A 14851-nucleotide genomic window follows, 5' to 3' on the forward strand; every position below is an offset into this window, starting at 1 on the left:
TCAGGAGCTGCTGCCCCTCTTCTTCTCAAGCGCTTTCATTAGGTCAGACATGAAATCTGCTTGCCTGCCTCCACCCCCAGAGGTAGGTGGTCCAGCTGACCGTGGCTCTCCAGCTTGTCCTGTGTTTTCTAGCCTTTTTGAGGGAAGTGGCACAGGTTTCTTCGTTGGAGGTGGTGGCTTGCTGGAGACAGGTGGAGGTGGAGGTGGAGGGGGTAGTGGCAAGTCTCCGTTACCGCTGCTGGGGGCTGGTGGTGGTGGAGGCACAAAATCAGGAGGAGGTTCACAGAAATCAGATGGTGGTGGTGGAAAATCAATTCTCAGCGTAGGTGGCGGTGCTGGAAAGCTGTCTGGGTCTGTTAGGAAAACGCCGCTGTCTCGTGTGACTTTGGAGGGTAGGACTGGTGAAGCAGAAATAGCAGAGGACCGCCTTTCAGGTGGAGGAGGAGGCTGCAGTGAGTTCCTCCTAGCCTGGTGCTTCTGCAGCCTCATCACTGGCTGGGCCGGGCCAGGCGCACCGACGTCGTTTGACTTGGCCTTTAGGACGCAGAAGGAACAAGAGGACATGACACAGTCAGTGCACATGTAAACTAACACCAATGCCTAAGAGCAGTGAAAAGATGTGGAAATGCAAGAGAAGAGTCACTGGACAGACAGCAAAGTGGAGTAGAGTACATTTTGCATGCAGAGTACAAATAGTATCTTGTTTTCTTTCTGGAGCTGCCCACAGAGCTCTGCCAGTGGAAACCTCCATGCTGACAGTATTCACAGTGCTTAGCTGAGTGCTGTCCTCAGAAAATGAGGGCTTTTACCTTTCAAATAATTGCACTTAGTAAGACATATAAAAGTACTTTCTTTGTGTTCCATTCTGTTGTTCATTCCCTGAGAACATGGAGGCTTAAAAAAACCATCTGTGCTGTATTTTTACATCCAAAACTCCTAAGCAAAATTTGAGAACAGACGTAGTTTCGGCTCTCATCCCCACTGTATCTCCGTCTCCCATTCTAGCTGTGACTGATGCATGTCTGGATGAAGCTAAAGTAACGAAGTCACCTATCTCTGCCAAAAATCCTGAGGCACAGCAGCAGTGAAGCGGGAAGGAGGTGGAGAGATTTGGGAACCGGGAGTTTAGGTGCCTGGATTCACTGTCCTTGGCCCTCCACAGCATGGTGTGAGAGGTGTTCAGCCACAGGGGAGCTCACCAGTGACCTGCAAAGGGGAAGGGTCTCCTCTGCCTGCTTGGCAAGGCACATGCACACACCACCCCCACTTTTGAATCAAAGTGTGACAAACAGGTCCTCAGAGCCTCTAGGTTCTAGCCATGTTTGTAAGGTCAGGAGACATTCAAACCCTCTGACAACCTTCCTGAAGGAAGAATGAATCAAGGCATCCATCATACAAGTCAAGAAGATTAAAATGTAGGATAGCAATTCTTTATGGAGAGGTTTACTTTGGCAAAATTTATAGGTGGCTTTTCTTTCAAACTGTGTTTGCTAGTTGACACTGAAGACAGATAAAGCCCCTTTGGTGATACCTGAATATAATTTGCTCTTCCTTGTCTTTTTCAGGTAGCAACTGGTAGCTGTTGACAGTTACTACATGAACATGCTTATCTATTCTTATCTTATCTAAACCAGTGGAGAAGTCTGCTGTGCTGAAAACAAAGCTTTGTAACACATTAATTTCTGGCTATGCTATTGTATCAGTTTAGATCCAGCTAGCTTAACGCTCTAACTGTAGTCTGCTCCCTGAAAAACTTCACCTTCGTCCTTGAGTCCCAGGCTTGTAGAAGCTGTGAGACAAAGAAGGCAACATGTTTGCTTCTTCCAGAGAAAAGTGCTCTGGCACCCAGCAGTCAGCAGTACTAATTCTGACATTAGCCAAGTATACCATGCATGCCTCCTCCTCCTCCATCGCCTTGCCTACAGAGATGGAAGCAAACGAGACACAGGAGGAGGAAACCACTGGCTGAGTTCTGAGAATGTGATCTATTCCAGAGGAAGTGAGGTTCAGAACAGAGAAACAGATCTTTTTAAAGGAGAACTCAGAAACGCGAAGCATAGGACCTGTAATGCAGGGGACAGAAAAATCCTAGGAATTTCATTTCACTTGTCCTGTGCACTTTATGTGTGATGGAGAGACTGAATAAAGAACTGCAAACAAATGTAGGTTTGTTTGGGTTTTTTTCTGTAGAATGTTTTTGAAGTCCTAATACTGTACCCTACTGATATTTTTACAGCCAGCGGTGGTGCAAGTAAACAAAATTTGGAGCTTAACTAAGGAATGCATTTAGAGCCCAATGTAAATGTAATGTTTTCCCTTCCTTCTTCCCACTTTCTTACACACTCCCTTCAGCTGTGCGCAGTGCACCCTGCTGAAAACACCACTGCATCCCTTGTGTTAGTGAGGCAGGACCTGTCTTCTGGCAGGGACAGAAAATGGCACCGAGGTTCTGGCAGCACAGACTCTTTGAGACAGTCCCAGCTAGGCACCTTCCTGTGCCTGCTAAGTGAACTCGCAGCTATTTGTCCTGAAGAACAACAGCAGTGTGTGGTTGCTCCTTCACCTCCTGTCAGTGGCTCCCTGCTTCTGTGCAGAGGGCACACTTAGCCTGTAAAGCATGAGGAGGGGCAGCAAGGAACCAGCTGCTTTGCCCAGGGGCCAAATCCTTCTCACAACACTACACTGGCACTTTGAGGGAGGCAGACAGTGAGAGAATTCTAAACAGACGTGAAGATCTGGTTCATAGGTGACATTTAACTGGTGCGCTGCTAGTAAGTGCTGACCTGTACCTCTGATGTAGCCACTTGCTTCTGAGTCTCTGGAAATTCTACACTGGAACGATGAACAATTTGGGGAATCTGACCATTTGACTGCACAGCACCTGTGACAAGGAGAGGAGACAGAACGAAGAGAATGTCATATTTTTTCATATTAACCAGATCAGGGAATAGCAAATTAAGAAAAAGGCTATAAAAACATCTTTACAACTTCCACCAAGGAACCACACAGTGCAGGGTTTTTATACATAATTCAGTAAAATGCATGAGGATCTCTGTTTTCTACTTCAGGCTTATTTTGTGACTTTTCACAGTCAGCTCATTCCCTAAGGAAAATAAACAAGATACCTTACATTAAAACTAATACCTGTCCTCATGTCTCCATGGTTGTAGCTGTCAATCCTACAGGAAGTGCAAGTGGCAGAATTATGAAGACATATGACAGAAATTATCAATGTGTTGACAAATCAAGAGCTTTTTCTTCTGACTTCTATAAATTATGATAACAGAAGGAGACTGTTAAGGGTGACACAGGAACAGAGAAGGGGTAGCTGCCTTTGGAAGTGAAGCGAAGCAGAAATCAAACTGGCATAGTTCAGCCCACCCTCTGGCCTTCTGTTGTCCAAGTACCTGTCTTTCATAACAGCATTCTGAAGTTTGTAGTGAGCTGTAGTATTAGTACATTCTCAGGTTTTACTGCATTTTTTTCCTATACAATAGGCTAAGGATTAAAAGTACCATAGTTTCATATCAATAAGAGTCATGAGAGCTGGAGGTCTGAAGTCCTACAGAAAGGCTCATCCATTTTCTTTAGCAAATGAGCAAACAGCTTTGAAACTTCTCCCCCATCTGGAACCACGGAAGATTTGCAAGCCTTGCTGTACTCTCAGATGAGTGGCTGCTGTGCTAGCTGCCCAAGTTAGAGCTCTGCAAAACACCCGCCCACCGTGACTGTGGTTGTAAGGGATAAATAACACAGCACTGCCAAATGGAGTAAAGTGAATGTGAGACCAAAGGACAAATCTGTGGGTTTTATTACGAAAAAAATCCTCAGCCCCTGTATAGTCTGATGAGGACTATAAATAAACTCTCCTGTTTAGTCTGGGATTTTTGGAAGCCGCACATGTCAAAGCAATAGGCAGTGTCTGGTGCCTAGATACATACATTTGTAAACCTTAATGACTGCCTTAGCCCTGTTACAATTCACAGTTCTGAGATCCAGTGAAGTTCCACTCGTGTACTCCTAGTGAGCCCTCAGCTGTCTACAGTATAACTCTAAGCACAATGATGGTTTTAATCTTAACATGTACTTTTCTGATTGCCAAAGAGGTCCCATGAATATGATAACAAATCGAATAAATTATTTTTATTGCTGTGCCTGCATACGATTGACAGAGAAGACAGACTCTGCAGTGTATGGAGTGACTGGGGCTCTTCAGGCTTCAAGGGATGACAGAAGATGGTCTGAAGTCCTTGTGTTTTATGCTTGTGCCTGCATGTTGTTCAGCATAGTTAATCCAATGTACCACTTTCATCATTCAAACTATAGTTTGTGTTTGTTGAAGGACTAACATGGAAGTCAATAAAGACAGAAAACCAATCTCTAAGTGCTCAGTGAAGAGAGAGAAACCCCTGGGCTCTGCGGCCATGCTCTCAAGTGGAGCAAGTTGCTGCCTATCCTCGCTTCATCTGCTCTCCGTAGCAGAGTTTGGGCTCCACGCTGCTCAAAGACATTGCTGCCTTCAGTCATCCTGAGATTTAACTAAATGAAAGAGCAGAGAGAGATTCATTCTCTATAGTGCCTGGTATAGTATTCTGCTTGGCAAATATGATATACCAGAAAGGCTGGACATGGCTAAATTGGAATCTGTTTCTTCTTCTCTTAATGGATTTCATAAACTATGCAAGACTTGAAAGCAACATTTGATACATCAACTCCTGCCACATACCTGCACATATGCTATACACAAAGTCAATCAGCTCAAGGATTTCCAGCTAATCCAACATGTGAATTCATGCATTCTGTTATCAAGATTTATTTTAAAATGTTACAGTATTCTTTACAAGTAATTTTCTCCAAAATTTTATACTGAATTAATATTTGTTTTAAGAAAAAAAAATGTTCTACATATAATGCAAAATATATAATGCAAAATACTGCGCCACGGAGTGATACAGAACACCTGAATAAAGCAACATCCTTCACCTTTCCAACACGACGGTCTTGTGCTGGCACACCACATACGCTGCTGGTTTCAGTGTCCAAAGACACACCGAGTGAGGCTGAGGGGCATGTGCCTGGCACGTGGGACACGTCAGAACCAGGGACTATACACTTTGGGGCACACCCATCAGCAGCTACAGCAGCCTGACCAGGGGATGCAGGCTACATGAGATGTGGGAAGTTCCACCTGCCCTCCCAAGTGTTGCTTTTGGCTGCCACTGAAGTTAAACTAGATCACAGCCCCCTGCTAAACTCACACAGCCCTACTTTTCTATATCAGATTTTAGCCCAAAATGAAATCATACCATGGAAATGGCTATAGAATCCTAGAATCATTTAAGTTGGGAAAGACCTTTAAGATCATTGAGTCCAGCCATTAACCTAACGCTGCCAAGTTCACCATCAAACCATGTCCTTAAGCACCACACCTACACATCTTTTAAATACCTCCAGGGATGGTGACTCCATCACTTCCCTGGGCTGCCTGTTCCAGTGCTTGACAAACCTTTCGGTGAGGAAACTTTTCTTAATATCCAACCTAAACCTCCCATGCAGCAACTTGAGGCCGCTTCCTGTTGTCCTATCGCTTGTTACATGGGAGAAGAGACTGACCCCCACCTTGCTACAACCTCCTTTCAGGTAGTTGTAGAGAGCAATGAGGTCTTCCCAAGCATCCTTTTCTCCAAGCTAAACAATCACAGTTCCCTCAGCTGCTCCTCATAAGTCTTGTTCTCTAGACCCTCCACCAGCTTCATTGTCCTTCTCAGGACCCACTGCAGCACCTCAATGTCTCTCTTGTAGTGAGGGGCCCAAAACTATACAGCCATCTGAAAACAGAACTGAAGAAAACACGCTTTGTTCCATTTCCAAAATGTAAGCCAAGAACAGCTCATGGTCAGGCAGTTCAGGTTACAGTATCATAGCTGGGCCCCAGGTTTTACACAGGGCAGCAATGGTAACTGTAAGACAGCAAGAATCACAGTGACTTGCCTCAATTACAATACTAACAATCCTTCAGAGAGATTTCCACAGAGACAATATACATGACTTTCCAGGCCACTTAACCATTTAATGGAATCCATTAGTTAAGATTAACAGTGTATTTTATGATCACATGCAGTGTTCCTGGAGTCTAGTCAGGAGCTAACGTTATACAGATGTATAATATACTTTATAAGGCCTCCATCCTGCCCATATCCAGTACAGACTGCACTGGTGTGGAGGTTCACTGGCCAGCCACCTCTCCACTACCATCAATACTAGAACACAAAACGCTCCACAACTGTCCCATCCACCCTTGCTAAAGTACCCCCATGCACAACCACCAAAAAATCCCAATGTCCAAACAGTCTGTTACTGGATCTCCCTGCCCCAGATGTACATTTATTACCATGATTTGACTCCAGGCAATAGCAGAAACACCACCCCCTCCTCACATAGACTGAGAAAAAGCAAACAAAAGCCTTGGAAAGGTGTTTGGACAATTTTGAGCTGTCCATATGAGAAGTCAGAATACTAACTACCCACACTGATTTTGACTTTGCCTGTCTTATGACAGTAAGTACTTGGCCAGTACATCCTTCCTTAATAAATAAAGCCTACCTTAAGCATGTAAACTAAAAACATTCATGCAAGGCAGAACCAGTATCATGCACTGTTGTACTGTATAATGATAAAACAGGTAACAGCAACATGCTGAAGCTACTAGAAAAGTAAAATTAGAGAATAACCCAACCCTTTCTTCCTCTGCATCCTTCTAACACCCATATTGTTCTCATGCAAATGAGTGAAAGGTTAGGAAAGAGAGTATCTCACCCCAAAATAACCTCTTTCTGAAATGATCATTCTCAGATTATCCCACTCATCCCTTTTACTCATTGGAGGAAAAGCTCTGATACAGCCAGTGTAGAGATGGGCAAACAGCAAAGTTCAAGACATGGACCGTCAGTCTGTAAAATGTAGAGGGTGGACAAAGGATCTGCATTCAGATGCCAACAGAAGAATACTTCATTAAATTATGCATATTTAAACTGACCTTTGAAAGGCTGTCCTTGTATTCTTCAGTTTCTAACTGTAACGGGAGAGCTCTGCTGCTAGCTTAGTTATAGAGCTGCACTGGGCTGTCTAGAACAAGATACCTTGCAGAAGCTGTGGGAGAGTTTTCTGAACAAAGAATGTGCAACACTGATGATAACAGAACAGGGCAATAAATGTGTTTTTAACTGCCGTGACAGCATCAGTACCTGCTGCTAAGGATCCTACAGGGGTGGCTGGTTCCACTGTCTCTTCGTTTGGATATTGTCTCTTGGTTTTGGACAAGGCAGCTCTCTTCACTGCACATTTGTAGTTATCATATAGCGTCTTCCCATACTGCAAAACAATGGAAACAATACAATAAGCATACTGTTAAGCTTGAAATAGGCCAAGCACACATTTTGCTCTCAGACAACTTTTCTGACCCCATTCCTTCCTACCTAGTTTTGTTAAAAAGTAGCTTTCTACAAGTGCTGTGCCTAGTTCTGTATAGGGCCAGGTGGAAAGCATCTCCACAACAGCACGATAAAACACAAATCCCTGTGACCAAACACAATTCTACTGATATCATTCTCATAGTTATACTCATTTCGGTATCTGCAAACATCTTGAAACTTGGATTTAAAACCAGCTGTTCTCAATAAGTATCTTTTTCCAATGTTTTCCAAATATCACATTTTCAAAATGGAGACCTGGAACATTGAATCCTGGGCTCTAAAACCTACAGCTCTGTCAGTGTAAGACACAAAATAATCTGATGTTCACCTCACACCCTGGATTGTACCCTGCAGCTGAACTGGCAGAAAAGAATGTATACCTAACAGGACTGGATCTGTATAGCCAGGTACAGCCAGTATACTGGGCTATGTATAAAGCCATCTGCCCTAATATTTTGTGCAAACCAAAGCGGTCTGTGAATTCAGATCTTTTTGAAGAAGGTGAGGCAGACAATCTGAGCAGAACTGTCTGAAACATGTCACAGCTGGACTGACCAGAGCTTGCACATCTTTATCCACAGCATATTGTTATTATGCCAGATAGTTGTGGAGCGAGCTTTACCAGTACACGAGTTCTACAGCTAGAGAATTCACCCTTATGTTAATGAGAAAGAACACAGTGATAACTAGGGTACAGGAACATTCAGCAAATCCACCCTGCTCATGCCCTTCTGCTCTTTTTCTATGGTAAAATTAGCACAAATGTCCATTCTTGTCCTAGTATTTCCAGTTGTGGCGGTAACAGTCAGTAACCTGAGGAAGACAAGATTTTACAGAAAACATATTGAACTATATTTACTTTTAATCTCACCTTGGCAATTCTTATTCCTGTTACCCACTGGTGCAGGGTTGCTTGATCATCGCAGCATAAGTACTTGATGTATTGTGACTCCTTTTGAATCTGGGGGTGCTGAAAGACATTGATTCACAAAGTAAGACAAACAGAGAAATCAAGTTCATACACAGAAGTGCAAGGGCACTGCACAGCGACCTTGGTGAGAACACTGCCTAGAGGCATCATGTTAACCTGAAGACAACTGGAAAAAAAAAAAAGAAGCAGCAAAACAAGAGTATAAAAAAATATAAAAAAGATGGTGATTATGAACTATACATGGGTTGCCACTGGCAGCATTTGCTTGAAATCATTTTAATGTGTTGTAATATGAATTCAAGGGCTACAGCAATCTAACAGAGGTCTGGGGTTCAATGAAGTCTGCAAATGTCATCGTTCACATCTAACACTCAATGTATAAACATGGGAAGTCTGTTTCTCATTGTGGTTTGTCGTCTGTAAGGCATCCAGACTGAATGCTGAACTGGCAAAGTTCAGTTTTCAAAGAATGTTAGATTTGTTTAAGCATAAACTCTTAGCTGAAACAGACTTTCTTTGGGGCTAGTTCTAGCTTTCTTCCTATATGTTTTTATTCTGCTTTACTCTTGCTGTTGTTTGCCAGCAGTTTCGTAATGCTGCCGAACATTTTAGACAAAGGATCACTCAAAATGCAAGGCCATCACAACTCATCTTTTTCTTCTGTTTGTACCAGAAACCTTTACAACTTTTAAACTTTTGGACACAATTTAGGATCTCTTCCCTTTGCTGACCAATATAGTAGTGGTATGTGGTGATGTGTCATTGCAGCTCAAAGACTACCGAAACACCTGGCTGCCTACTTGCCTGAGACCAAACATCATCTCTAATCCCCTGCAGCGATTTGGTTCCCCTGCTAAGCAGAGAAGGCTGTAAGTTTTTGGTTGCTGGGATGGAATAATATACTGCCATCTCTTGATTGGCAAGGAAAAGAATGAAACCAAAGGAAAAGGCTTCATTATCCAGTTCATGTGTTCATTTCTACTTATATTCTTAAATTATAGATGCACATTTAGTGAAATCTTGTGAATCTGTAAATTCACAGAAGAGCAGCTGAACATGCTCCAAAGATTCACTGTTGTCAAACAAGTCTCCTCTTGGCCTGGGCAGTTGAAAATTCAAAGCATGCCTCCACTCAGCAGCAAGGACCCTGGTTTTATACATATTGTTAAGTCCCCAAAGCAGAGCAGTGCTGGACACAAGGAACTCGGGAGGATCCTCCACAGTGCAGAGCACTGTGAGCAGCCCGCCAGCCCAGGGCTGACGTAGGCACCAGATGTCTCCTTGCAGATGCCCGCTGGTGGCGTGGGCATCCCCAGTATGGAGGCCAAACCCTGGCCACGGCTGGATGATCCAGGGGTTCAAAAGCAGAGCTGAATACAGAGGTTTTGCTCCGCAGCCACATGTCCCTGGCTCTCCCCTCAGTGCCACATGCATCAGGCTTCCCTTACTTGTACTGAGCCCACTGTTTATGAAGCCACATTGTGATTCAGAAAAAAAGGAACTGTTCTGGGTTAAATATAACCCATTTCATCATGTTTGGTTTAGTTTGGTTTGGTCTGCTTTTTTTTTAAGCCCAGCAGTACACAGCATGGCCTCACACACAGCATGGGGGAACGGAAAACTGTGGCTTGGGGACAGAACAAGTAGCGAGGGATGGATGAGAGGATGGGACTACACAAGCCAGTATTGTATTGCTGCCAAGCATCATCAGTTTATGGAGTGAGAGTCAACATGCCAGGGAGATAGCTGTGAAGAAGAAAAAAACAAAGGGATATTACTCTTGAGGGGGTCTTGCAGTGACAGATGTGTCCCAAAGCAGTGCTGGGGGTCCCTGCATGCCATACTGTTAGCACTTTTTCAGCAAACACACAGCTGGCCATCTCCCCTGCACAGTGCATGTGCAAAGTGCTCTTCAGGCCTCTGGAAGGGCCCTGCCTACCTTATTCTGTTACTTTGATCTTGGGCACTCCCAAGGTGAGAGCTCGAGACATCTCGTACTGTGAGCCCAGAGATGCCAGCTCACTGTCACCAGGTGCCTAAACTGTAGAGCAGGCACCGTGCCCATCCCCTGGACCTGTGCCTCACCCACCTGGTACACTCACACCCCACCCCTTTACACAGTTCAACGTGCAGGGCCCTATCTTGCTGCTATCCACCTATGCCACATATCAAACAGAAGCAGTAACCAGGGCCCCTGGACAAAGCCTTCTCCAGCTCCTCAGTGTCTGTCCCTGTCTCTGCCAGCCTCATACAGCCTGAATGGTCCTCAAAGTGGGCTCTGCTACTGCGGTGCACAGCCAGGACACAATACCTGAAAGTCCTTATTTCCTTCCACCATTTCTCCACTATGTGACCTAACAAAGTGAAAACCATTAGAAAATTCTGTCTGAATGGTATTTTTAAAGAGGAACTGTACACAGACACTTCTCCAAGTGGCAAAGTACATCCCATACATGTAACCATAGGGTTACATTATCACCAGCAGAGCCAAAAAAAACAGCAGGTACAAAGACACTACAACCTTGGCTAAATTCAATTCTTCAAGCACTTTTCAACTGGCAAATTTGCTCAAATGTGCAAGGTCCTACTGAACCCAGCAGATGGCATCCAAAGCTTCCAAAAATGAAAAAAAGAACGGATTTTTTTTTTTTTCTTTCTTTTTATGAGAAGAAAGTCCAATGGTTCTACATATCTCCCCTCATTTTCAAACACCACACCAACAGTTATTACCAGAAAAAAGACAACTTTTATAATTTAACAGATAACTAACCACAAATATCTGGAAGAAAGTGCACACTGCATAAACAAGGCAGAGGAAGACACAGAACAAAGCAAGCTAGGCAACAGTGCTGCACACAGACACAGCCCAGCCATGGGGAGCTGCTGCTGGGGAGCTCAGAGGGGCTGCTGCAGACCTCTCCCCTGGGGCACCTGATAGAAATATCAGTTTCACAAGAACATCTGTACTGCGCCAGATAAAAGGTTCCTGAACCCAGTATCTGGACTTTGACAGTGGCAACAAATGGATGGAAGAGAAAGAACAAGACAAGCACGTATGATACTTCCTTCTCTGTACTCTCCCTGTCTGCAGCTATTTTTAGGCCAGGGGATTTTCTGAGCCATATGAGGTTTCTCTGTATTTAGGTTCCTCAGTGGATTTCTCCTCCCGGTACTTCTTCAGCTTTTTATTGACCCCAGAGAGAGTTCTGGCATCCACAACATGTTTCAGCAACAATTTTCCTAGATCTTCCACACACTCTATGAAGAACGACCTCCTTTTGCCCTAAGCCTGACTGCTACTTGCTCTGTGTTATGTTCTTGTTTTGGAAGAGCCACAGCTGACCTCTATCCACACCTCTCCATGCCACTCTTGAGCCTAGAGATCTGTATCATATTCTTGGCAAGCTGCCTCATTTCCAGCCTGTAGGCTTTTAGTCTCTGCAGTCATTCCTCAAGCCAAAGTCATTCCTTACCTTTGCTTATCCTTCTTGCTCCTCCTCGATCCTGTTCCAAGTTTACTATGTCCTCTTTGAGATGAGAGGATCAGAACTGCACAGGCGAGAGGAAACCAAGGACTTGTGCCACAGTATGGCAACATTCACTGTTTTATCATCTATGTCTTTCTTAATCATTCCTCATGCTTGATTTGCAAATCTGACCAACACTGTGCACTGAAACAAAGCTTTCATCAATTTATATACCATATCAGCATCTTGCTCCTGAATGGTACAGCTCAGCTCCAAGTTAGTAACTTCACAGGTGAAGCTGTGATCACTTTTGTCCCCATGCACATTCCTGTGTATACCCAAATCTCACATTATTTGTGCTTTCAGTGGCCAGAAGCTCAGCCTCACAACGGCCTTCCAGAATTCTTCAGTCTCTTTCCTGAATGATCTGAATAACATAGCATCATTAGCAAGGTTCCTCACCTCACTGCTTACCCTGCCTAGGAACATCTTCAGACTGTGGGGTACTCACCATCCTGAGAAGCTGAGAGGGAACTGTCAGTGAACAAAGCTAGAGTGTCCCGTGCCAGCCAGCACAGGAGTTATTTACTGCTTGCCCTCGACCCTCTCTGCTACTAGCTGTTGTCTCCACTGGGCAATCTATCTTAACTACTGACATTCACCAGTGGGGCCTAGTCCAAATCACCCCAATCAGCTTCTTGATTAAATTACTTCAATCTGCAACCATGATTAAATGCAGTCTCAAGTATATTCTGCCAATTAGGGCCCAAACTAGCCAGCTGCTGAACAGCCAGCTCTCATAAGGAAGGTTAAACATCTCAAGCCTGCACAGGCAGCCTGTACCTAGCTATTCCTAGCAGCTAGGAACTCTGTATTGTCTCTTTCTTTCCAAGCAGCAGCAGCAGCAGCAGCACTGGCTCTCTTTTTATGTGTAACTTTACCAATGACGCATAAAAACTAACTTTGTACTGGACTCATAGCCCACTGAGGTCGACTGGAAATAACCCCATAACCTTCCCTGGGTTTGGGTCTAAGGAGGACTATTCCATGCTGGCAGTGCAGAGGCTGTGTGCAAGGCCTGACCACGGGACCAAACACCAGCAGAATCAAGCTTAATACTGAAGGTTTATACCTTTAAAAGATTATTTAAAAGTGGCACAGATGGAGACATTTGGCTGTGGCTTTTATATGCATGAAGCATGCTGCTTTGGATAGGAAGGTATAAAGTTTCAACCAAGAACTGTCACGTCCCTCCCCAGCAGCTTGTTCACTTGAGAAGAACTGTACCATAGTGCCGTTACTTTGGTAGTAAAAGTGGCAGAATTCTGTGCACTCAACACTGGCCTTTACAAGCTCAATTCTCCACTGAAAACTTCTGGTCACATGGAAAACCCATTAGACAGTACACAAAAATGCTGACTTGGGATAATCAATTCAGAGAAGAATCTGGACAGCTGAAAGTCACTGGCAATGACGACTTGGTGTGAAGATCCACGTAAATCAATTTCCTCCTTTCACAGCTCCTGTGTCTCAGGACAGTTGTTCAGTACAGCACACAGACATAAGGAGCTGTAGTCACTGTGTAAGTCTGGTTTTGGTAAACTAGATTCATAGTCCCTGTAATAACCTCTCTGTGAGACTAACTGAGGTCATAACATCAGTCATGACAGTCATGTGAGAAATACTGTATTTTTAGGCAAAGTAACATTAACCTCAGTATGCCACAGCTTACACGTCTCACACAAAGACAGATAAATTATTCTTTTTACATGGTGCACACTGTGTCCTGGAAAAGTAATTAAAATAATCTGACAGTAAAGTGAAAACATCGCCTCTGAAAAGGTTTATGACCTTTGCCTCTGAAACATGCAGCACCAAAATGAATTATGAAAGACAACTGTTTGAAAACCAACCACTGCAAACATCATAGTTTGAATGAAAAGTGTTAATAATCAAGAAGAAAGGGACTCCAGAACTTCTCTCTCTCAAAAAAAATATTTTTTTAAAAAATATTTGCTTCAAAATAATATGGTATATTAAAATACAACATAAATTGTCTACAGTGAACTTTCTTCTCCATTGATACCAAAACTCTTAATAATGATGAATTAGTTTTATAATTGGGCCTGATTTTTGGAATTGTTGGACACTTGTCCAGTTACTTATTAAGGCCTAAGCACCTCAAATATCAGGCTGCATAAGGATGTGCTGTGTTGCACCTGGAAGAGCACTGAAAAGGTTAGGATCACAATCTAGTGTTCTCTGACCCACTGTCTCCTCTACAAGTATTGACTGTCTAGAGATAAGGAAAGCAGAAGCACTTTAATAAAAGAGATTATTTTCTGGAGAGGTTAAAAAAAATATTTGTGCACTGATTATATTTTGAGATATAAAGGAAACTCTTTGCCTAAGGAAAGAAGATAGAACACATTGAAAACCTGAAGAAATGGGAACTAACAATGTGGTTTCTATGGTTTGTGCCAAAACAAATGACTAAAGGCCATGTGTGCATGATAGAGATTATCCCAATAAAATGTTTTGTTGTTGGTTTTTTTTTTTTTGCTTTGCCTTCTTCCAACACTGAAAATGAAATGTGAACTGGTTTTATTCAGACATCTCTTTGGATTTTATGCCCCAAGATATTATTACATAATTATATAACAAGTATTATTATAAATTTTAAATGTTTTAAATTATCAATATCTAATATATATATTATATAATTTATTATAAATCATTGCTTAGTCTCTGAGGCAGAAACAACAGCCAGAAGCATTAAGAGTGACTAACTTTGGATTTAAAGCTTTGGCTTTAGGCCAAATTTTCACAAAATAGTCAATGTTTTTTGATACCTTATCTTCTACGGATGAACTTCTGTTATGCTGAACTAGCTTCTCAGAGAATCTGAGACTCTTCTGGCTCCATGACTGCAAGTGTAATTAATACTCAGCACCTTTCAAAAATCACACTGAAGCGGTTCA

At 43.2% G+C, this 14851-nt stretch overlaps 1 protein-coding gene across 1 annotated transcript in view; it reads right to left on the minus strand.

Annotated features, from left to right (window-relative positions):
• Positions 1–14851, minus strand: part of APBB1IP (amyloid beta (A4) precursor protein-binding, family B, member 1 interacting protein) — a 48095-nt gene continuing 33244 nt past the window's right edge. The window contains exons 10-13 of the mRNA XM_008936505.1: positions 8344–8442; positions 7245–7371; positions 2790–2881; positions 1–534 (exon numbers count right to left, since the gene is read on the minus strand). Coding sequence (XP_008934753.1) covers positions 1–534; positions 2790–2881; positions 7245–7371; positions 8344–8442 — 852 coding nt within the window. The remainder of the gene's footprint in view (positions 535–2789; positions 2882–7244; positions 7372–8343; positions 8443–14851) is intronic.

Source organism: Merops nubicus, unplaced genomic scaffold, assembly GCF_000691845.1.
Source record: "Merops nubicus isolate BGI_N331 unplaced genomic scaffold, ASM69184v1 scaffold8223, whole genome shotgun sequence".
Taxonomy (NCBI): Eukaryota; Metazoa; Chordata; class Aves; order Coraciiformes; family Meropidae; genus Merops; species Merops nubicus.